The 21570-nt window shown below is 67.0% G+C and overlaps 6 protein-coding genes across 6 annotated transcripts; all 6 read left to right on the top strand.

Annotated features, from left to right (window-relative positions):
• Window positions 1–828: 828 nt before the first annotated feature.
• On the top strand, window positions 829–2034 carry EMIHUDRAFT_218411 (hypothetical protein; the record flags this gene model as incomplete). The annotated part of the gene is made up of 3 exons (XM_005759845.1): window positions 829–1025; window positions 1212–1559; window positions 1977–2034. The coding sequence occupies 3 exons, from the start codon at window positions 829–831 to the stop codon at window positions 2032–2034; spliced, it is 603 nt and encodes a 200-aa protein (XP_005759902.1).
• A 3910-nt stretch (window positions 2035–5944) lies between these two features.
• EMIHUDRAFT_438550 (hypothetical protein) lies at window positions 5945–7219 on the top strand. Its single transcript, XM_005759846.1, has 2 exons — window positions 5945–6786; window positions 6920–7219. The coding sequence occupies exons 1-2, from the start codon at window positions 5963–5965 to the stop codon at window positions 7155–7157; spliced, it is 1062 nt and encodes a 353-aa protein (XP_005759903.1). The 5' UTR covers window positions 5945–5962; the 3' UTR covers window positions 7158–7219.
• Window positions 7220–7812: 593 nt separating this feature from the next.
• Window positions 7813–8490, top strand: EMIHUDRAFT_55089 (hypothetical protein; the record flags this gene model as incomplete). Its single annotated transcript, XM_005759847.1, has 1 exon — window positions 7813–8490. A coding segment is annotated over one exon (678 nt), but the record flags the coding sequence as incomplete, so codon positions are not given.
• Window positions 8491–11983: 3493 nt separating this feature from the next.
• Window positions 11984–16134, top strand: EMIHUDRAFT_453322 (hypothetical protein; the record flags this gene model as incomplete). The annotated part of the gene is made up of 10 exons (XM_005759848.1): window positions 11984–12238; window positions 12641–13138; window positions 13287–13563; window positions 14035–14100; window positions 14305–14354; window positions 14428–14989; window positions 15068–15198; window positions 15262–15657; window positions 15766–15833; window positions 15970–16134. Coding segments are annotated over 10 exons (2466 nt in total), but the record flags the coding sequence as incomplete, so codon positions are not given.
• A 451-nt stretch (window positions 16135–16585) lies between these two features.
• On the top strand, window positions 16586–18017 carry EMIHUDRAFT_438553 (hypothetical protein). The gene is made up of 3 exons (XM_005759849.1): window positions 16586–16785; window positions 16872–17233; window positions 17407–18017. The coding sequence occupies exons 1-3, from the start codon at window positions 16646–16648 to the stop codon at window positions 17883–17885; spliced, it is 981 nt and encodes a 326-aa protein (XP_005759906.1). The 5' UTR covers window positions 16586–16645; the 3' UTR covers window positions 17886–18017.
• Window positions 18018–20310: 2293 nt separating this feature from the next.
• Window positions 20311–21338, top strand: EMIHUDRAFT_438554 (hypothetical protein; the record flags this gene model as incomplete). Its single annotated transcript, XM_005759850.1, has 1 exon — window positions 20311–21338. A coding segment is annotated over exon 1 (945 nt), but the record flags the coding sequence as incomplete, so codon positions are not given.
• Window positions 21339–21570: the final 232 nt, after the last annotated feature.

Here is a 21570-nt window from a genome sequence, read left to right on the forward strand (position 1 = left end):
CTCAGCTTTTCTTGTAGTATGTAGAGATGCTCGAGGGGGTACTTTGTGGGGCGGTGCGCAGCCAGGCCAGCAGTGAGGGGAGGCGCACCCTCACTCTCCTCGGTTGCAGAGCTCGTCGGAGGCTGCGGCACGACGGGAGGGTCGCGACAGCAGTCCTCGGGCGAGCCGATGCGCATGTCCAACCAGCGCTGGGACTCGTTGTGACGGCAGACGCCGGCTGCCTCTCCAACCGCTTCTGCAGCGTCCTTCTTAGCCCGTGCATGGGCTCGATCCGATTCCGCAGCGTGTCGTCCCCAGCGGCGGTGCTGCGCGGGATGCGGCCGCGGGCACGCTGGGCTCGATCAGCGGCTTTCCCTCAGTTGCTCCGAAAGCACGGATTTGGCGGACGTTCCTGGCTTCAATTTTACGAATGTCTTGGCACCAGCTGAAGGCTCTTGCACGGCCCAGATCACATGGTTTCTGCGCGGTATTCGGATTTTGCTATTTGCTCGTGTGGGGGTATAAGTCAGATTTAATGGTACCGCGTCTGCGACGCGGGCGCCTTGCGAGCAGAGCCCTTAGGCCACCCTTTATATCTTGCGCGGTCACAAATGAGCGCGGCCCGGGGCGAGGCGCAGTAGCGCCCCGCCCGGACTCGCTTCCCCGTTCTGGGGGCTGGTAAAATTTGTCGACCGGCCAATTCTGAGACGCCCGTGAATACGTTGCTGAACTCTGCTTCCCCTTCCCTAGTCGCCGTGGCCCAACGGGGTCAAGCCAGCATTCGCTCTTCTCAAGAAAAAACTGGCCGGCGCGCCACGATCCGCGGAGGGCCCTCACTCATCACAGTGCATGGACAGTGAACGCCGCTCCGACGCGCTGCGGCTCTTCGGCCTGCACCGGCGGCCGTCAGTCACTGCGGACGACCTGCGAGAGGCATACGACCGAGCTGCAAAGCTGCAGCACCCCGACCGCGGCGGCGAGCCGTTTCTGTGGCAGCGCATTCAGCAGGCGTACGACGAGCTGCGCTCCAATGAAGCCGCAAAGGCGTCGGCGCAGGGCGAGAGCGAGGACGGCGAGGAGGACTGCGAGGAGGGCGAGGGCGAGGACGACGGCGACGAGGATGATGTGGTGTGGCACGCGCCTCTGGAGCCCTTCGACCTGAACGCTGCGCTCGGCCTGCCGCCGCCCGACGCGGACGCGGACGAGGCGCGTCCAGAGGTGGCGGCGGCCAGGGCCCGCGCCGCCTTCCACGCTATCGCGGGCCGCGTCTGCCCGGGCAGGCTGTACGAGTACGCCTCTGCGGAGGAGCACGCTGCCGCCGTGACCGCGTTCCGGCGCGCATGCCTGGCCTTCCGCGTGCTGCGGGACGCCGAGCGGCGGCGCGTCTACTACGCCGTCGGCTTCGGCGGGCTGCGCGCCTCGGAGGCGTACCAGGAGGAGAGCGTGTTCGAGGTCGAGGCGTGGGAGGTGCGTCGCTCCTTCCTCGAGGGCGACGAGCAGGGTGACCGAGAGTACCTGCTGCTGCACGGGCCTGAGGGGCCTCCGCCCGACCCTACCGCGGCGGCGCGCTACGAGGCGCGGTATGGCGCGCACCGGCAGTGGGACGGCGGCGGCGAGGGCGGCGACGAGGGCGGCGAGGAGGGCGCGAGCGAGGAGGAGCAGGAGGAGGAGGAGGAGGAGGAGGGGGAGGAAGTGCTGCAGGCCGTCGCAGTGGAAGGCAACTCAATGGCAAAGCGTCGCCGCCTTCTCGATCTGCCGCCGCCTCCCCCGCCGCCCCTGGCCGCCCCCTTGATGATGGCCGATGGCCCGGCCGATGGCCTAGATGGCCCACGGGAGGGGGTGGACGGGGCGTGGGTCGGCCCTGAAGGGCCTGCCGGCAGCTACTGGGGCGACCTTGCGGACAGGCTCAACGCCGCGGCCGCCGCTGCCGCCGCTGCCGCGTCTGCAGAAGACAGCGAGTCCGCTGCTGCCCCCGTGCGCCGCGGTGGGAGGAGCAGGCGCCAAGCCCAAGAAGGGCCGCCTGCCTGGTGGCACCGCATCACTCGATCGTGGTGAATGAGCCGCTGTTTTGTGGAGGGGGAGCAAACAGCATGTCCATGGTGAGAATTGAGAGATGTGTGCGTGAGCCGTGACATGCGTGTGCGCGTGTGTTGCCCCAGTCGCTGCGATATGCTCTTCGCGCCCCGTGTCGGCGCACGGCGGCGCGGGCGCGGCTGCCGTCGGGGTCGCGGACCTCGCTTGTGCGTTGTATATCTGTATGGCGGCGGCCTCGCGGGGGGCTCGCGCTCGGCGCGCCCTGTCCTGGCCGCCGGTCCGTCGGCTCGCGCGCTCGCCCCGCCAGACCGGCTGAGTCCCCGAGCGAGCGACCGACTCCTGACGCCGACGCGCGGATCCGACGCCGCACGCGCGCGAGCCACCACGCGCGGTCTCGTACACGTCTCGTCGTGCGAGCCACCGGGGCGGGCGGTCTGTCCGGTCTGCTCGTCTGCTCCCCGCCGCGCACGCACACGCGCCGCGCCGCACAGCCCGCACACGCGCGGCGCGCGCGTCGCTGGTCCCGCGAGCGGCGAGCCTCTCGCGGCCCGCGAGCGGCGAGCCACGCGCGCCGGCCGGCCCCATTCTTCCGCTGTGCGCTGAGCTTCCACGTTCTAGGCAAGCCGCCGCCATCAGGCCGCCATGGCATGCCCATGGCCCCTGACTGACTGGCTGCCTGCCATGGCCCATGCTGCCTGCACGCCAAGGGTTGTGTGTGTGTGTGCCGGCCGGCGGATGGCCGGGGGAAGAAATAGAGCGTATTATCTAACCGCGGGCCGCCGGGGATCCGCGGGTACGTATTTCCTCTTGAATGTCTGGTTGCCCGGAGCCCGCCCCCGACGACGAGCACTTAAAGATCTTAGTAAGGAGTGCATGTGCGGTTGGTCCTGGGCCGGTCCTGGCTACGAGTAGCGTGTGAGAACAGACGAAACGCCGAGAGAGAGAGGCAAGTAGGGGAGGCGGCTTGTAACTGTGGCTCGTCTGCGGGGACAGCGCCGCCTCCCCGAGTGGTGATTGTTGTTCATAACGCTACTTACTTGTACTTGAACTTGTAACCACGATCGACGCGAGGACGCAAGTCCAACAGACCACACCAAACTCGGCCATTCCAACGGCCAGACCGCTCGCTTAAGGCTGATTGGCTAGACGAGCGGTCTACCTCCAACGGGACAGTCCGGCCGGGAACGAACGCGTGGAACCTGCCCGCCTCGGCGCCGACGGACCGCCCTCTCCACCACCCTCGCCCAGGGATCTACAATGCTGTCTTAAGGTCCGACAGGTTCGGCACCGGGCACCGCCTCGGTATACAAAATGCGCCTGCGGGCGGATCCTTGCAGATCACACATCACGACATGTGACTTCTCCTCGTTTCGTTCTCTTACAACAAGAGAGAGAGACCGGCTCCGTTGGAGACAAGTTCGCCTTCGGCAACACCGAAGAGCGCGCCCGCCTTGCAAACATGGGCTGCAAGCAACGCGGGTTCCGTGGTCAACGGGCGTTCGACCACACCACCGGCCAAGGCTACGTCAAGTCACAGCGTGGCCACTACCATGATGGGATCTTCACCAAACGCAACAAGTTCAACCTGCTTCTCCACGAGACATTCGGCGGCGGCTTCTCGCCGCCAGCAGTTGCAAAGATCAACCGCCTTGCGCGCAAGGCTCAACGCTCGGGCGTTGACCGCACCGCGTACCCTCCCCACTCCCGCCTCTCATTTGTGTCACACCACGCGGAACGCATCTCCATCGCTTCGGTGAAGGGGGTGAACCGTGCCATCCTCGATCGCCGTGCAAAGCTCGCTTCCGAGCTCTCACGCCGCGCGTAGGGCCCTTAGGGGCCTAGAGAACACAACCCCCTCTCTCTTTTCTCCCAGTAAGCTATAAGTACGTACAACAACGGCACAACGCCTCGGCCCCCGGTCCGGTCCCGCTACAGGCCACAACGCAATGCCGCTCAGACCGCCAGCAACCAGAGCTACCGGGCCTTCGTCTCCAATCGGCAAGCGCTCCTCGCGCTTCCCTGCGCTCGACATTGCCCTCCCGGGACGCGACCACGGAGCTCATTCACCGCTCGGGCTGTCGCCATTGCGTCACATCTCGCCAATTGCGTCACGGGCTCAGCCACCAAAACGTGTGTCCTCCTTGGCTTCAGTACGACACGCTGCCAAAGCGTCGTCTGATGCGGCGACGCGCCTTCCTTCTCCGTTTCGGATGGCGCCTTCCCTCGCGGCCAAGCGAGAGCAGATCCGCCAGCGCTGGCCCGCCGGAGACCGGCCACCTGAGGCGCCACCCGCGCCGGTCAGGCGCCTCGCACCAGGCCTAGGAGCCACTGCGGCTAACTGTGGTTGTCCGAACCCGGCCGCGCAGATTGGGCGGAATGCGGAAGGACAGCGCCACCTGCGCATGGACAGCACACGTGACCCGTGCTCACACGTGGACCTTGCAACTGCTGCTGGGACAGGGACAGCCGTCGGTATTACCCGTGCGGTGGGAAGCCTGAGTGCTCTTCCGCCTGCAGTCCCGCCCGCCTCGATGCGGCACAGCCCACGCTTGGCAGCATCTGCCGTCCTCGGCGGCTCCTCGGAGGCTCAGGCTCCAACGGCGAGCAGGATCCCCCGCCCCACGCCATTCAAGGGCGTCGCGTCGCGCCCCAGCTCTCGGGGAAGCAACCCCGACACGCGTCCGCTGCCGCCACCGCCGTACCACCCTGCCGCCAAGGCGCCTTCTAAACGCCGTGCCCTCGACCCGAACGACCGCCCTCTGCCGAGGCCGCCCTCCTCGTCCTCAAGCGACTCGCCGTCGCTCCGGGCATCGCGGTGCGCCTCCTCACCGAGGCTGAGCAGGAACGGCTCCGCCTCGAGCGTCGCTGCCGCGCAGGCCAAGCCTGGCTACGGCTCTAGACTGGGCAGTACCAGAGTGGGCAGCCCAGCGGGCAACGCCGGCGCGGGCAGCACAAAGATGGTGATCACCCCGCCGCGGGCGAGTCCGGTCGCCTCTGCACCGGCGGGCGGGGAGCGAGACAGCGACGTCTCGACGCTCGAGGTGCTCAGGGTCGACATGACGAGGGGCGACTTCTTTGCTCAGGTCCGGGCCTCGATTCGCTCCGGCGCGGTGCTGCTCGACGAGGTGCAGCGATGCGCGCGCGCCCTCAAGGAGGCGGACGGCGGACGGCCAGCTGCCACGGAGAGCGCCGCCGCCTGCCGGGTGTGGCAATGCCTGCGCGGGGGCGCCGCCTCCTCTCAGGCGGCCGGAGACCACCGGCTGGCCACTCCGATTGACCTGAGCGGCGTGACCGACGGCCCCGAGCACGTTGCGAGGCTGCGGCGGGACGCGCAGGACCTCTGCGGCCTGCTCCGCCTATCACTGTGCGACTCGGCCGACCTACAGCTGGCCCGCTCGGTGCTCAGCGATGCCGAGGCCTTCCTCGCGACAATCGAGGCGAGGGCTGCCACCACGGGGCTGACGCCGAGCGACGTGTGGCGGCAGCTGCAGAGCGAGAGCCTCCCGCCGGCGTCGCCGGCGGGCGGAGCGGCCGCGTCGAGCTCGGCGAGGAAAGTGTGAGAGCCGCGCGCCGTGGCAGCACGTAACAACACAACACGCACAAACAGAGAGAGTCACGATACACTCTACTCTCAGCTCATGCAGGAGTGGTGTGAATGTTAGGGATTTTAATCTCTGGATCGCTTGCCCTTGGCCTGCTTGCGTAGCTTGCCGCTTGCCAAGCCGCCCTCTTTTTTTGCCGGCGTTTTGGGGAGCACTTTGCCTCTTGTGGAGTCTCATCACAACCGCACGCCCAGGGCCGGGGAGCTGAGAAGCGCACCCAGCGGGCCGGACGATTGGCATCGAGTTACGGGCTAGAGAGCCCCCTAGCCCTAACGCGATTTCTTTTCCCGCAAAATTTTTTTCCTTCAGGGTGCCCCAGGGGCAAGATGGAGGCGCTTCGCGATGCGATGGAGAAGAAGCGAAAGGAGCGGGAGGAGGCGGCCGCGGCCGGCGGCGGCGGCGGCAAGAAGAAGTGGGTGCGGCGCGGCGAGCTCGAGGCGCAGCGCGAGGCGGCGTACCGCGAGGAGATGGCGGCTGCGGAGGCGTCGCGCAAGCTGGTCGTGCCTTGCCTGCGGAGATACGAGGGGGAGGGCAGCGCGGCGGCGGCGGTGGACAATACCGGCACGGGCGCCGCGCTCGTGGGCGGACTGTCCGCTGCTGCGAGAGCGGGCGGCGTCGGCGCCGGCGGCGCGAGCAGCGCAGGCGGCGACATGGTGCACCTGGAGCCAAAGGAGGTGAAGCGGCTGCTGCGGCAGCTGGGCCAGCCGGTGCAGCTCTTTGGCGAGGAGGACGAGGCGCGGCTCGAGCGGTACCGCGCCGTCGCCGCAGCGACGGAGAAGGAGGACGACGCAGAGCTCAAGGCGGGGCAGATGTTCAACGAGACGCAGCTCTACGACGAGTCGGGCAAGGCCAAGGACGCGGCGACGGCGGCCGCCGCCGCCGAGACGCGGCCGGCCGCCGTCGACGAGGAGGAGATGGGCGGCGAGGAGGCGAACACGGTGGAGGGGACGATCTCGCGCCACTTCAAGGGCCTGCTGCGGTTGTGGGAGGAGGAGCTGTCCGCGCGGTCGGAGGCGGTGGCCAACTCGGCGGCGGGCAGGAAGGAGATGGCGACGTACCTGCAGTGCCGCCGCCACCTCAAGCCCTTCTTCCGCCAGCTCAAGGCGCGGGTGATGCCGCCGGACATCCTCCGCCACATCGAGACCATCACCGAGCACATGGCGGCGAGAGAGTGCGGCCCGCCCACCCCGCCCCGCCCTCCAGCCCCCCCGCCCTCCAGAGCCCGCTGCGGTGCTGGGCCGGCGGCGCTCTCCCCCCCGCCCGCCTCTCGACGCTCGCACCCTCTGCTGCCCCCGCCGCCGCAGGTATGTCAAGGCGCACGACGCATACATCCTCTGCGCGATCGGCAACGCGCCCTGGCCTATGGGCATCACCGGCACCGGTGTGCACGAGCGGCAGGGCCGACAGCACATCCAGGTCTCCAAGATCGCGCACGTGATGAACGACGAGACGCAGCGAAAGTACCTCCAGTCCGTCAAGCGGCTGCTCACCTTTGCGCAAAAGGCGCTTCCGCCCGACGGGCCGTCAAAGACGGTCAACTAGAGACTCGAGGCGCGTGTGCCTGGCAGGTGATTTCTTTTCGAGAAGATTGTATGAAACGGGGCGGCCGGAGTTGCGGAGATCAAAATCACTCGACGAAACAACCTGCCCCACGCCCAGCCAGCCCAGTGCGCGACTCACACGGCGCGGCGCCATGTCGATCCTGGCCCAGCTACGCAACGTCGTCGACACGCTGCGTGACGCCAGTCACCTCGACGAGGACGACGTCACCGTCGGCCTCCGCCTGTGCAAAGAGCTTGTCTGCCTCCTGCATGCGCATGCGCCGCCGGCCCCGCTTGAGCTCTGTGACCTGCCACACGAGCTGCTCACGCGCATCGCTGTTCACCTCCCCTCGGTGGAGGCCATCGCACGCCTGAGCTGCACCTCCCGCGTCTTCCACGGGCAGAAGCCGGCACCACCGCCGCGCTCCGTCGTTGAGGAGAGCCTGCGCGAGCGTGCTGCGCGTCGCGGTGCTACGGTGCCACTCACGTCGGAGCTGGCCCCCGGAGAAACTGTCGTGCAGGCGCTCTACTGGGGCGAGCGACGCGACCGCCTGGCGCAGCAGCCAAAGCTGGCGCCGGGCCTGAATCATCACGCCTTCATCGACGCCGGCGGGAGGCTGCTCACGTGCGGCCAAGATGCGGACCGGCACTGCTTCCTCGGGCACGGCGAGGAGGTGTGGGCTGTGCCGCTCCCAACCCCCGTCCCCGGGCTCGAGTCGGTCCGCTTCCGCAGCGTCTCGCTCGGCGACTACCACAGCCTCGCCGTCGGCGAGTCGGGGTGTGTGTTTTCGTGGGGCTGCGGCGAGCAGCTCGGTCACGGCGACCCCGAGGCGCTGCGGCCCACGCCGCGCGCAGTAGAGTCGCTGCGCGGCGTGCGCGTGGGAGCCATCTCGGCGGGCGGCAGGCACAGCCTCGCCGTCGACGAGGAGGGCGTCGTATTCTCCTTTGGCCACGGCGTGAGCGGCCGGCTCGGCCATAACAGCGAGGAGCCGGTGGCGCTGCCCCGCGCAGTCGAGGGGCTCAGCGGGGTGCGCGTGCGCGCCGTCTCCGCGGGGGGCGCGCACAGCCTCGCCCTCAGCGACACCGGTGTCGCCTACTCCTTTGGCGACGGCGCGTGCGGCCAGCTCGGCCACGGCGAGCGCACTAGCCTCTTGGCGCCACGTGCTATCGAGGGGCTGAAACGGATGCGCGTGCTCGAGGTGTCGGCGGGGGGGCGGCATAGCCTCGCGCTGAGCGACGAGGGCGTCGTCTTCTCGTTTGGCCGTGGCGTCGGCGGCCGGCTCGGCCACGGCGAAGAAGAGCATCAGCTGGCTCCACGAAAGGTGGCGGCGCTGCACAGCGTGCGCGCCCGCGCGGTCTGCGCGGGAGGCGCGCACAGCCTTGCTCTTTGCGACGAGCCGCCGGGCCGAGCACCTAGCGTCGGGGGCACGGTGGTCTTCAGCTTCGGGATCGGCTCGGACGGTCGGTTAGGGCACGGCGACGAGGAGAATCAGCTGTTCCCACGGCCCATCGAGGTGCTGCGCGGCAAAAGGGTGCACACGATCACTGCGGGCGGGGTCACGAGCCTGGCAGAGACCGCGAGCGGCCACATCTACGGCTGGGGCGACTCGTCGCGCGAGGTGAGCCTGGGGATTGGGCGATTTGAGGAGCCAGAGGAGGGCAGCTTGCTGGTGCCACGCCGGCTAGCGGGGCTGCGGAGCGCACCGGTGTGTGTGTGAGAAAGAAATCTCAGTCGACGACATTCCCTGGAAAGAAATTCTAACCCGTACGTACAGTTAATAAGAAATTATCAGGAAAGGAGGAATCGTCAATCGAAGGAGGAAGGTTGGTAGAGGACCAACCTAGGGACCACCCCGCCGCCGGTCCCCCTCTGGGCCGGCGCGGGGGCCCCAGAGGGTGTCCATGCGGGGGGGGGATGGGGCCCCATGGCCCGCCGCAGGCGCCGATTTTTTCAGGGGTTTTCTTCTTTTTTCGGCGATTTTTTACTTGTTTTCATGGGAATTCGGCGACTTGCGGCCATGCTATCACGCCTTGCGACAGCCTGTCGGCGCTGCTGACCGTGCCATGATGCACAATTGATCACCTGCATAGCTCGCGGCCTTAGTATCAAGCATTCAGTGACGACCTGATCGTACGGCCAGTAGGAAGGTGTCCTTCCATCGTGTGCACGCTTCTGACGCAATGCGCGTCACAAACTGCCTTGGACTGGCTCTGGCACTCTCGAGGCTATGCCTACACAGCCTCGCGCGCATGGGCAGTCAAGAGGGACCACGCACCTTCTCAGGACAGCGCCGGTGCCTCTCTCTTGGACCGGCAAACTTGGTGGTATCGTGTCACCAATGTGGGACCAGTGCGGCATCGCGCCATCGACAGCTCTGAACTGCGCCTCACCACTGACCGGGAAGGCCGCCAAGTGGGCCAGCACAGGTCGCACATTGTGGCAGCAGTCAGCAATGCATGTCTGATAGCTAGAGCAGCAGCGTCAGGGTCGCAGGGTCGGATCGTGTCAAGCCTCTCGCCCGGCCGGCCGCGTGCAGACGTCGGCCTGTCTGCTGTCTGGAGTGATCTGTCGGCGGTCAGTACGACCGCTCAGGTTAGAGTTATCTTATGGTTAGAGGGTCTATCTGTATGTACTCCTCGAGATCTCTCCAAATCTGCCCTCTGATTAACCTAGCTTAATCGGGAAGTCGGTGCTAGCTGACACTAGCGGAAGCGGAGCCGGAGCCCCGTTTCCGCACTGCTGCACGGCGCATGGTGCCTCCGGGGGGCCCCGCGCCGGCCCAGAGCGGTCCCCGCGCACGCCCGGGGCCGCACGATGGCCCAGCGCATGGCACCTCTTTTTCCTGAGCGCTGAGGGGGAGGGTGTAGAGGATGTAGAGTGTAGAGCGCTGTACGATGGTAAGCTCTTCCAGTGAGGTAGTGCACCCGACTAACCCTGAAGCCTGATCATGCTGAACAAGCTCCTCTTTATTTGTCCCCACTCAAGGTTATGGGAGCGGCCATAACAGGTGTTATGGCTGTTATGGCTGTTATGGCTGGCTGCTCATAACACCTCATAACACCTCATAACACCTCCATCGCTGTTATGGCTGTTATGCCCACCCTACCATAACACCTCATAACACCTCATAACACCTCATAGCACTCATAATACCTCCCACTGGTTGTTATGACAGGCAGCATTAACAACCTCATAACAGCGCTGTTATGACTCGGCCAAAACCTCATCACACCTCCCACTTTTTAGAAACCTCGAGACATGTAGTGGAAAAAGGAAAGAAAAAGGACGTGAGTTAAATTGCGGGAAAGACATACAAGTTAAAAACGGAGGGAAGCGTGCAGAGCTGCAGAGAGTACGAGTTAGAAACGGGAAGCAAATTGCGTGAGGGGGGGGGGGGGGGGTGGTCTTGATTGAGCAATCTGAAGCCATCGCTCAGCCTCAGGAGGCAGGTATATGTTATTGAATTTAACTTGAGGGCAAAAGAGAAAATATTTGGCGATCGATGCCGAACCTACCTCGCGCGCGGCAGCGCGCGAAGCGGAAATTCCAGCGGCGAGCAGTCCGGCGTGGCCTCTCGGGCCATAACACCGTGGACCCGGGACGGCCCTCCCATAGCAGCCCATAACATGTTATGGGCTGCTATGCCCAGAGAGCCATAACACCATAACACGAAATAACTGTGAGTGGGGACAACTTTATCTAGCTCGATTGGTCACACCACCCATCGCCGCGCGAGCGCGCGACGTCTCTCAGCGAGACGGGGGAAAGGGGGGACGACACTGCTTCGGCGCAGCTCGTGCACCTCGATGCTCGATCCTGTCCGTGTTTGTTATGACCCTCCCCCCCCCCCCCCCCGCCCACCCAATGAACACACCATAGAGTGGGAGGGCGAGACGATCGAGGGGTCCCCGTGCCATGCGGAATCGACCCCATTCCAGTGCAACAGTGCAACCAACAGCTGTAGAGAGCTGTAGAGCACGCGCTGTAGAGCACTGTAGTCTGTAGAGAGCTGTACCTGTAGAGCTGTAGAGCGCTGTAGAGCGCTGTAGAGCTGTAGAGCTCTACATTCGGCGCGTGACGAACCACCTGCATTGTAGAGCGATGTAAGAAATCTCTACAACAAACTCTACATCATATGCGGCGAACGAGGCACGGTCGCTCTCCGACATGAGGCGCGTTACACTGCTGCCAGTGCTGCCCTGGCCTTCTGTCTGCCCGCCCAATGGGTGGCAGGTGCCAGAGTCTGCTGCACAGTGTGGCATGCCTCACACGGCTGCGACTGGCCGGCGCCTCGGCACGTCAGCTCGGCTTGGCGTAGCGATCGTGGCCAGCGCAACTCGCCTGTGGACCCAACCAACGCTTAGCCAGGAGCACACTTGGAGTGCTGTTGGCAACCTCACATCCAGGGCCGGGGAGCTAAGAAGCGCACCCAGCGGGCCGGATGATCGGGCGGGATCGGGCTGCGGGCTAGAGAGCCCTGACCCTGTGGGGGGTGCGCGGTCGCAGGGCCATAACACGGGCGGGCGTCTCTCCGAGGGTTAGATACGCGTACCAGGGCCGCAGGTTTCCCCTTAGCTGCGGAACGCCCCCTCTATTCGGAGCTAAAAGAAAGAAAGAAAACAGACAACCCAAGGGAGGGATGGGAGGACGGCAAGCCTCTATTCGGAGCTCGATCCGCAAGCATTTGGAGCAACGCGGCCAAAGGATATCCACCTCGAGAACCTCGAGTTAGCGATTTTGCAATTTCTTTCCGCGGCCGACGACACCCGCCGGACTCATGCTAGCGCGCACTCTCCAGGGTCAGCAGGAGCGCGCACTCTCCAGGGATGTCAGAGTCATGGCAGGAGCGCGCCTTTCGGCGCGCCTCGTGGGGGCTGATGGCGCTCCTCTGCGCCTCGTATTTGCTGCAGCTCACCGAGCCTGCGGAGCGTGCCTCAGCCCAGGCCACGCAGCACCGCCTCGCCACGTTCGTCGCGGACGCTGAGGCGCACGCAGCCGTCCCGGGACTGTCGCGGCCTGAGCGGGCTCAGCGGCTGGCGGGCCGCTTTGGCGGGCTGCTGGCCGACTGGAGCAGCCGCTTTGTCGAGAACCGCGCCTATGAGCACGCTTGGCTGCTGAGGCGCTTTGGCTCGCTCCGGCTTGCCCTGGCCGCTGCGGTCGCGCTACTGCTCGCTGTCGGCCTGCTGCTGCTGCTGGCCGCTGCCGCGGCCTCGGTAGTCCGCGAGTCGGTCCGCGTGTGCACTTCTCGGATGTACGTCCCGCCGTCCGAGACGGTGGTCATGCTGCCCGGCTGGGGGCCGGACGGGTGGGAGGGCGAGCCGGGGCAGGCTCGCGGCGTCCACGGCGTCTACGGCGGCGGCGGCGGCGGCGGCGACGACGGCAGCGACGATGGCGGAGGCGAGAGCGACACGGCGCCGTTGCTCTCCGGGCGCAGCAGCCCGGCGCACCGGAGAGGAGAGGTGAGGAGAGGGGTGCGTGCCAAGCGCGGGGACGACGGCGACGGCGGCGGTGACGAGGATGGCGCTCTGCGTGCGCCTCTGCACCGCCCGCCGCCGCGGACTCTCCTCGGCCGCCTCCTCCGCTGCTGCGCCTGCCTCGGCGCCCCGGGCCCGAAGCGGACGGCGTCTAGCGCGCCGAGCCGCTCCGTGCGCGGCGGCGGCCGGCTCTCGCTGCGCGCGGCATGCGCGGCAGTGTGCTCCGGGCTGCGGTCGGCCGCCCTCTTCCCGTGCCTCGAGCTCGAGCCGAACCGCGTCTGCAACACGCGAGCCCTCGCAGTCAAGCTGCCGCTCCGCCCGCCGCTGGTGTGCGCGCTCAAGTTCGTCGCCTCGCTGCTCCTGTACTTTTCGCAGCCGGACGACTTCTTCTTCCTCTTCGTCGCCTTCGGGCAGATCCTCGAGACGGGATCCTTCCGCTCGTGCGGCCCTGTCGCCTTCTTCTGCTTCCTCTTCTGCACCTTCGAGGCGCTCGCCGCGTACTCCCAGGTCCAGCCGGCCCCGCGCAGCCTGCCCCGCGCAGCCTGCCCGCTGCGCAGACTCGCGCGACGCCTGCCTCCCGGCCGCCGGCGCGACCCTCCGCCTAGCCCCTCACCCACGCTGCCCCCCCACCCCGTTCCTCGGCCCGCCGCTGCAGGCGTCGCACGACACCGAGATCAACCAGCGGCGCTGCACTGTCTGCTTGCAAGGCGGCGAGACGGCGGAGCTGGCCTGGTCGGCGGTGGAGCGCGGCTGCGTCGTCCGCCTCTCTGCGGGCGAGTCACCCCCGTGCGACCTCCTCATCCGCAGAGTGCACGGAGGGGGCCTGCGCGCGAGGGAGAAGGACCTCACCGGCGAGTCGAAGCCCGTCAACAAGATGGTGCCGCACCAGATGGCGCCGCCCGCCAGCGCGCAGCACGCCTCCGTCGCCACGCGTGCCGGCGACGACGACCTCCGCCTGCTCGGCGACGGCGGCGCGAGACTCGGCCCAGAGGCGCCCCCCCTCCTCCCCCCCTCCCCCCTCCCGGCCACCCTCCACCGCCTCCCTGCCGCGCCACCTCCGGCGCCGCCTCAGCGCGGCGTCGCCTGTTGCTCTGTTGCAGGTGCAGCTCTTCCGAGGGACGTCCATCACTCTGGCGCGCACCGACGGCAGCCCGCCCTTCGTCGAGGGGGTGGCCGTCCGGCTCGGCCACGAGTGCAAGATGTACCGCGAGTGCTCCCTCGCCACGGACGCGCCGCCCTCCGTCATGCTGCGCCGCATGTCTCGCATCGGCGCGCCTCCGAGCCACACGCCCAAAACACGCGCCCACCCACACGCACCACAGACCACCCACACACCCAGCACCCCACAACCTAGCACCCCACAACCTAGCACCCCGCCGCCCCTCGCGTGCCGCCCCCCGCAGGCGTGCTCCTCGTCACCCTCCTCCTCGCCTTCACCTACGACAACACGCTCGCGATCTTCGCCACCGGTGCCGAGGGAGGCCGATCCTTCGGCAAGGTCTTCTTTGGCAACCTCATCTACGAAAACACGCGCGCCCGCCCCTACCCCGCCCCGACCCCACGATGGAGCGCCCGACAGCCGCGCGCCGCCACCCGCCGCCCTCCCCCGCCCCGCCACAGGCTCGTCCCGATGTCGCTCAAGCAGCTCATCATGGTGTCGTGCTCGCTGCAAGCCGCCGCGTGGTACGCGTCGCTCGGCATGCAAGTCAACGTGTGGCAGGCGGTCGCGCGGCTGGCCCAGAAGGTCCCTAGAAGGTTCCTAGAAGGTCCCTAGAAGGTTCCTAGAAGGTTCCTAGGCGGTCGCGCGGCTGGGCGAGATCGCGACCGAGACGGCCTCGGCGGCTGTCCTCACCGACAAGACGGGCACGCTCACCGTCAACCGCATGAGCACGCAGGCGGCCGCGCGCCGCCTCTCGACGAGCGACGGCTGCGACTCGTGGGCGGTCTTCTCGGCCCGCCCGCCCACGGCGCCGCTGCCCGAGTCGGCGAGGCGCGGCTCTGGGAGGGCGGGCGTGGAGCGGGACGGCGGCGGCGGGATCGGGCTCCTCCCGCCGGTGCCTTTCCCGCCCAAGGGGGAGCCTCTGCACGACGCCGAGGGCGACGCCGCCGCCGGAGCGGCGCTCGACATGGCCCTCGCTTGGTCCGCGACGACGGGCGAGCTGCCCGGCGTCGAGATTGGAGAGGCGGAGGAGGCGTCCTTCCTCGAGCGACACCCGGGCACGCTGCTCCGCAACGTCACCGACGGGCAAGGCGGCGCTCGCATCGTCTTCACTCTCCCAACTCGGGGCGGGCAGGCCCTGCGCAGCGGTGCGCCCGGCGGCGGCGACGTGCGGATCGACGTGTCGGCACTCGAGGCGAGTGCGGCGTGGCGCGACGGCGGCAGCGACGCCCGAGACGGCGGCGGCGGCGGCGACGGCGGTCTCTGGTCGCGAGCAGCGCCGCTGCTACCGCCGCCGCCGCCGGTGAGCGGGGTGGGGGAGTATTTGCAGCGAGGAGGGGGCGACGAGGTGCACGCGATGCACGTGCGGCTGCTGCTGCCGCTCGACCTGAAGCTGCGCGCCAAGGGCGTCCTCTTGCGGGGCGGCTCGCTGCGCGCCGCCGCGCCGGCGCAGAGCGCGGGCCAGGTGGAGGCGCTCGCCCGCACGGGCAGCCTGGACAGCGGGGCGCCGTCGCCGGGGAGGGGCGAGAGCGGCGGTTTTCTCGGACTCTGGGGCGGCTCCTCGTCGCGCGCGTCGTCCCGCGCCGACGCCGACGGCGGGTGCACGCTCGTGGCGCAGGGCGCGGGCTCCTTCTTTCGAGCCGTCCACCCGCCGAACAGCGGCATCATCGATTTGCTCGAGGGCGGCTCCGCCTCGGCGAGCGGCGTGCTGTACCGCTGCTTCGACTGGCGCGGCTCGGTGCGCATCTGGTGGCACGGAGAGCGGCGCCTCTCTGCGGCCGAGGGAGACGCGCTCGTGTCCGAGTACGTGTCGGCGCCGTCGGAGGAGGCGCGCGCCGCCGTGCTGTCGCGCGCGTACCGCGGCTTGGTCGTCACGCAGGCGAGTCGAGAATCACAATCACAATCCCTCATGACGCACGATGGCGTCGTTGATTATGCTAGTTGATCATGCTACCGCGGTGTGGTCGTCGCGCAGGCGAGTGCGATGGAGGACCCGTACCAGGAGGCCGTGCCCGAGGCGATCGCCGCCCTGCGCGCCGAGGGGTACCGGCTCATGATGGTGACTCGGAACCTTCTAGGAACCTTCTCGGAACCTCCTAGGAACCTCCTAGGTACCGGCTCATGATGGTGACTCGGAACCTTCTAGGAACCTTCTCGGAACCTTCTAGGAACCTCCTAGGTACCGGCTCATGATGGTGACGGGCGACTCGGACGCCGCCGCCGAGAACATCGCCTACGCCACCGGCCTCGCGGTGCGGCCGGGCACGCGCCCCACCGCGCCGGCGGCGCCGCCGGCGGGGTCCGAGGCGGACGTGGAGCGGGGAGAGGCGGCGGCGGCGGGCGCGCGGCCGCTGGTGCGCGTGCCCGCTTCGTCGCCGACGGAGCTGCTCGACGCGATCACCATGCTGCTGCCTGCGGCGCGGCTCGGCGAGTACTGCTACCTCTTTGGCGCCGCGACGACGGCGACGCTGCGCCGCCTTACCGAGGCGCTGGAGGAGGAGGAGAGGAGGCTGCGCGCGGGCGGCGTCGCGCAGCAGTGCTGCCGCGCGGCGGCCGCCGCGATGGCGGCGGTGCTTCCGCCCGCTGCGGCGTCGGCGTTGCGGCGGCGCGTGCCTGGCTGCGCGCCGCCGCCGCCCGCCTCGGCCGAGGCTACGCTCGCGCGCGCAGTGGTCGACGCGATGGTGCAGCTGCTGCACTCGGGGGCGCACACGCTGGTGTGGGCGCAGGTGTCGGTCGACCAGATTCAAAATTAGTTGATGACAACTCTAGTCAACTGACTAACTCATTAATGGACGCAGGTGTCGGTCGACCAGAAGCCCTTCATCGCCTGGTTCGTGCAGACGCGGGTGCGGCTCATGGCGCTCGCCATCGGGGACGGCGTCAACGACGTGGGGATGATCCGCGCGTCGCACGTCTCCGTCGGGATCCGCGGCACCGAGTCGCACCTCGCCGCGCAGGCCGCCTCTTTCCGCGCGTCAGAGTGGAAGCAGCTGAGGCGGCTTGCCCGCCTACCCCCCCTGTGCATGCGCTCGCGCCGCCCTCCGCCCTCCCTCACCGTCGCCCTCTGCCGCCCGCTCGCAGGCCGCTGCTCCTCTCGCACGCGGTCCGCTCGATGGTGCTCCTCTCGACGACGATGAAGTGGGTCTACTACAAGCACGCGATGACGGCGTGCGCGCTCGAGGCGTGGATGGTGCACAACCGCTACGCCTCGTGGCGCGACCCGACCGACCCCGTGTACATGGTCTTTTGGAACGGCACCGTCTTCCTCACCGCGCTCGCCTACGCCGTCGAGGACTCGATCTCGGACCCGCTCGCCGTGCGGCACAAGAGCCTCTTCTCGGGCACCGCCCTCTTCCGCTGGTGGCTCACCGGCGCGCTGCACGGCTTCTTCATCACCTTCGCCCTCGTGCTCGCCTTTGAGGAGCAGCAGCCGCGCGAGCTCGGCGCCCCCCCCCCCCCCCCCACCCACCCCCCGCGGCTTAGGCCACCGAGCTTGCCCTCCTCACGGCGGTGGCCTAAGCCTCAGCCTGCCCGCCTCACCGCCTCACCGCCTCACCGCCGCACCGCCGCACCGCCTCACCGCCTCACCGCCTCACAGCGGAGGCGCGGCCGGTAGGCGTCCGCTTCATGTGCGTCTCGTCGGTGGTGCTCTCCGCGCGGCTGGCCTTCATCACCAACCGCTGGATCACGTGGGCGGAGCTCTTCCGGCCCGACGAGGAGCAAGACGGCGCGGGAGGGGCGCGGGGCATGGGGTGCTGCACTCGCCGCACGGCGGCTGGGTGGCGCGACGCGGCGCGTCGGCTTGCGCGGTGGTCGCTGCGCGCGCTGCACACGCGCGCTGGCCACTGGCTGCCCTGCCTCCTCTTCACCTACTGCCAGACGCGCTGGTGCCACGTGCCGACCATCCCCGTCGTCGCGCTCGCCGGCGGTGTGGCGCTGGTGTGCGTGCTGAGTGACTGCCTCGTCTTCCCGCGCTATGGCCCCGTGCGGTGCGCGCTCGAGGCGCTGTGCGCGCTTGCGGCCCGGCCCACGCGGTGGTGGTGGGCCAAGGCGGCGCCGGTTGAGCTGCAGAAACTCTCAGCCAAGAAACAGTGACACTGTGACTGACCTCGATCGTACGACGATGTTATTGTCTGTCTGTTGGCGCCTCAAGCTGGTGTGTGTCTTCGTGTCTGTGTCTGTGGCTCGTGTCAGCAAAAGGAATTCAATACGAATTCGTCGAAAATCCCCATCCGCCGTCTCTTAGATCACAAACACGCTTCTCACGGCAGAGCACACTCAGGCTGGGTCTCTCTGGGCTAACCTCGAAATCTGCATCACCCCTTGGATGGCTGCGCTCCCTGTTTCGCAGCCATCCGTGCTAAGGATGGCTGGCACGCCTAGATCTCAGCCATGCACTCCTACCGGATGGTTGCGGATAGGCCGATGACTTTTAAAGGACTTGTCCTTTACAAAAGGACACCTTGATCTCGCGTTTTCGCTCCCATTGAGCTCTCTGCAAGCCTCTCCTGGGCATTGAGGTATGCTACCATGTCCACCTGACAGCCTCCAGGCGGCGGGGTCACGACCCAGCCCAAGCAACACATTCAAAACCGACCCCCGGAGACGTACCCGCAACCGCTTGTCCTTTACGCCCGCTAGTCCTCATCACTGTCTACAATCACCTGCCGCTTGCGTAGGGGGGGGGGCTGCAGCCTGGGAGGAGGGCGCTGCAGGCCGCTTGGCACCTTTGGACACGCGCCCAAGCACTCCCTTCACCATCTTCTTCACTATGAGCCCGCCCGGTTTTGAGCGTGCGTCCCAGTCGCTGCAGCGGCTCTGTCAGCGGACCAATCTTGCGGTAGCGGCGATCAACTGCTGCTGCTTGGCGTTGCGCCTTCGGGGAAGGATGTGGTCCTCCTCTGTCAGCTGGCTGTTGGTGGTGAAGATGCGTGGCATGTACTGCGGGAGGGTGCCATTGTTGTAGCGAGCGGCATTTGATGCGCTCGCTTGGCGGTGAGCTGGCTCGGCACGTCTTCATTCGAGAGCTCGCCGCGGCCGAGTGCGGCGTACGTCAGGTGGTAGTTGCGGGCGGGTTGATGACGCTCACGTCGGCCGGGGCACCACCCACTAGCTGCATGATCACCGGCTGGTCACTGATCACCGATCACCGGCCTTTGGAGAGTTTTCTAGGAGTTACTTATTCAGACGGTGATCGGTGATCAAGTTTCGGCGGCACGTAACGTCCAAAACAAGGCCACGACTGTCGTCCCCCGGCACCACCGGGCACGGGGAAGTCGCGAAGGGCAAGTGGAGTGCGGGAGGTACGACTGGGCCGGCGAGCGGGGGCGCGCGTGGCGCCCTTCATGAACCTGTCCTTTTAGTTAGGACAAAAATCTTTTTAAAAGGACACATGGGGCTATCCGGTTGCAATTAACTAGGCAATTAAAGCATCCTGGCCACTCCGCCCTCCCAGCACGCGCCATTTTGGCTGCCTTCCAGCCAGTGCAGCCATCCTCCGGGCGGAGATGGCCGGGACACAGCCATCGCAGCCATCGGCCGGAGGATGGCTGCGCTGACGGGAACGCAGCCAGAATGGCGCGTGCTGGGAGGCGGAGTGGCCAGGATGCTTTAATTGCAACCATGTGAATTAAGGATGGCTGGCATGCCTAGTTCTCAGCCATCCGGTAGGAGTGCATGGCTGAGATCTAGGCGTGCCAGCCATCCTTAGCACGGATGGCTGCGAAACAGGGAGCGCAGCCATCCAAGGTGCAGATTTCGAGGTTAGCCGTCTCTCTGGCGGAGGCCATGGACTGGTGCAAAAGAGAAAGGAAGAATAGATTTCCGAGGACCCCCGAGGCGCGAGGGAGGGATGGGAGATAAAGGCACAGGTCGCAACGCGCCACAGCATGTGTGCCAGTCGCGTGCCAGTCCTGTGGCCCAGGTGTGCGTGAAGATTTTGCAATTCTTTCGCAGGAGTCGCTTTTAGTTAGTTAGGCGGCTCCCGTGGTGTACCTGTGTTAGTGCCAGTGCGCGCCAGTCCCGTGCCTAAAAAGAAAGAAAACGGACAACCCAAGGGAGGGATGGGAGGACGGCACGCCGCCACCACACAGGGATTTTAAGGAGAGGGGTGTGGTGCGCTAGCCGTCGCCCACCCTAGGGAGTCTGCCTCTTCCTATCTCTCTTCGCAGTCTCTCGCCGATTCTCGCTGCAACCTTCATGCCACCTCGCGGTCGTCCCACTCTCGTCGTTCTCTCCCTTGTCGCTTCTTCCTCTGTCGCGTCGCTCTCCTCTGCCTCGTTCTGCGACGCCGCCGCCGCCTGCCGATCCCTTGCTCTCGCGGCTTCTCCCGCCTTTCGGCGCAGCTCCGCCCTCCTCGCGGCATATTTTGGCCCCTCGAGTTTATCGAGCTCTCCTCGCGCCTAGTGTTGTTAGAGAGCTTTTTGCAAAATTCTTTTGTAAAATTCTTTTCTCATATGAATCCCAGCTGAAGTACTCCAGTACAACTCCAAGGACCTCTCAGCCTACTCGTAGGAGGCAGTGGCGGCGCAAGCTCAGGGATTCTCAGCCTACTCGTAGGAGGCAGTGGCGGCGCAAGCTCAGGGATTCAGCGGCGCAGGCCTCATGGTGCCCGCAGGCAGTTGGACCCATTGGAAGGCAGGCAACCAAAGCTTCTTGGTCACCGAGACGCGGCACACGCACATCGGCTGCGCGGACGCGTGCGCGTCCCTCCCCGGCGATCCGGCCTCGCTTGCGTGCCTCGACTCTGATGGCGCTGTCGAGTTTGTGGCAGAGACCCTCCTTGGTGTTGGCGTGTATGGATACAGCGGCCCGAATTATTGGTTTGGATTGCACCAGTCGCCCAACGATCAAGGCCCAGCGGCTGGTTGGAAGCCGGCGGTGGAGGGATGCGACGCCGGCTACTCTGCTTGGCTGCCTGGTGAGCCAGACGACCTGTTCTACATGCAAGACTGCGCCGCAGTCACGGCAAGTGGCGGCTGGCGGGATGAGGGTTGCTTCCGAGAGTACCCGTGCATATGCCAGCTGCACCGCACGCTCGCCCCGACGTACCGTGCCGATTACAAGGCTAACATGAACATCAGCAGGGCGGCCATTGGCATGCTCGCCTACTTTGGAGGCTGTAGCGGGGTCACATTCGCTCTTCTTTGCGCCTGGAACCTGCTGCGTATCCGCTCTGCCCGCGACCGCGGTTCCCGCGGCTCCGGTCGCCGGTGTCTGCGCCGTGGCGGTGGCGTGAGCTCAGCGGGCGGCGGCAGCGTCGCCGGCGGGAGCGGCGGCGTGGGCAGGAGCTGTGCCGTCAGCTTCAGCGTCAACACCACGAACAGCGGCGCCACCAACGCCGCTAGCAGCGGCGCCGTCAGCGATGCCGCCGGCAGCGGTGCTGAGCGGGGCACCGCCAGGTCGTTGATCTGCGAGAGGCTCAGAGCGTGGCGACGGCGCTCGGCGCTCGGCTCGGCCAAGTCGCTCGTCCCCAAGCCGCAGTCGGCGGCGAGCCGGAGCACGGTGGCGGCCAAGCTGAGCCGTGCCGGGGCCGCGCGACGTCGGGCGCGTGTGCAGGTGCAGATGCTGCTGCAGGTGCTAGGCCTCTCGTCCTTCTTTTGGGCCTTTACTCCCATCTTCCTGTCGCTCTACGGTCGCTCTTGGCCAGTCGTGCTGCTCGGCTCGCCGCTACTGCCGCTGATGCTCTGGGCCCCGGCGCACACGCTGGGGCAGCTCTCACTGCGGCCGACCGACGGAGCCACGGTCTTCGGCGCCATGGCGGCGGACGCGCTGATGAACA

This window comes from Emiliania huxleyi (genome assembly GCF_000372725.1).
Source record: "Emiliania huxleyi CCMP1516 unplaced genomic scaffold EMIHUscaffold_79, whole genome shotgun sequence".
NCBI classification, from domain to species: domain Eukaryota; phylum Haptophyta; order Isochrysidales; family Noelaerhabdaceae; genus Emiliania; species Emiliania huxleyi.

Excerpts from the sequence above, each read along its gene's own strand:
- EMIHUDRAFT_438550 (XM_005759846.1), top strand. The coding sequence starts at position 5,963 with ATGGAGAAGAAGCGAAAGGAGCGGGAGGAGGCGGCCGCGGCCGGCGGC. Across the intron at positions 6,787-6,919 it reads GAGCACATGGCGGCGAGAGA|GTATGTCAAGGCGCACGACG; the intron begins GTGCGGCCCGCC and ends CCGCCGCCGCAG.
- EMIHUDRAFT_438553 (XM_005759849.1), top strand. The coding sequence starts at position 16,646 with ATGGCGCTCGCCATCGGGGACGGCGTCAACGACGTGGGGATGATCCGC. Across the intron at positions 16,786-16,871 it reads TCAGAGTGGAAGCAGCTGAG|GCCGCTGCTCCTCTCGCACG; the intron begins GCGGCTTGCCCG and ends GCCCGCTCGCAG. Across the intron at positions 17,234-17,406 it reads GCAGCAGCCGCGCGAGCTCG|GCGTCCGCTTCATGTGCGTC; the intron begins GCGCCCCCCCCC and ends CGCGGCCGGTAG.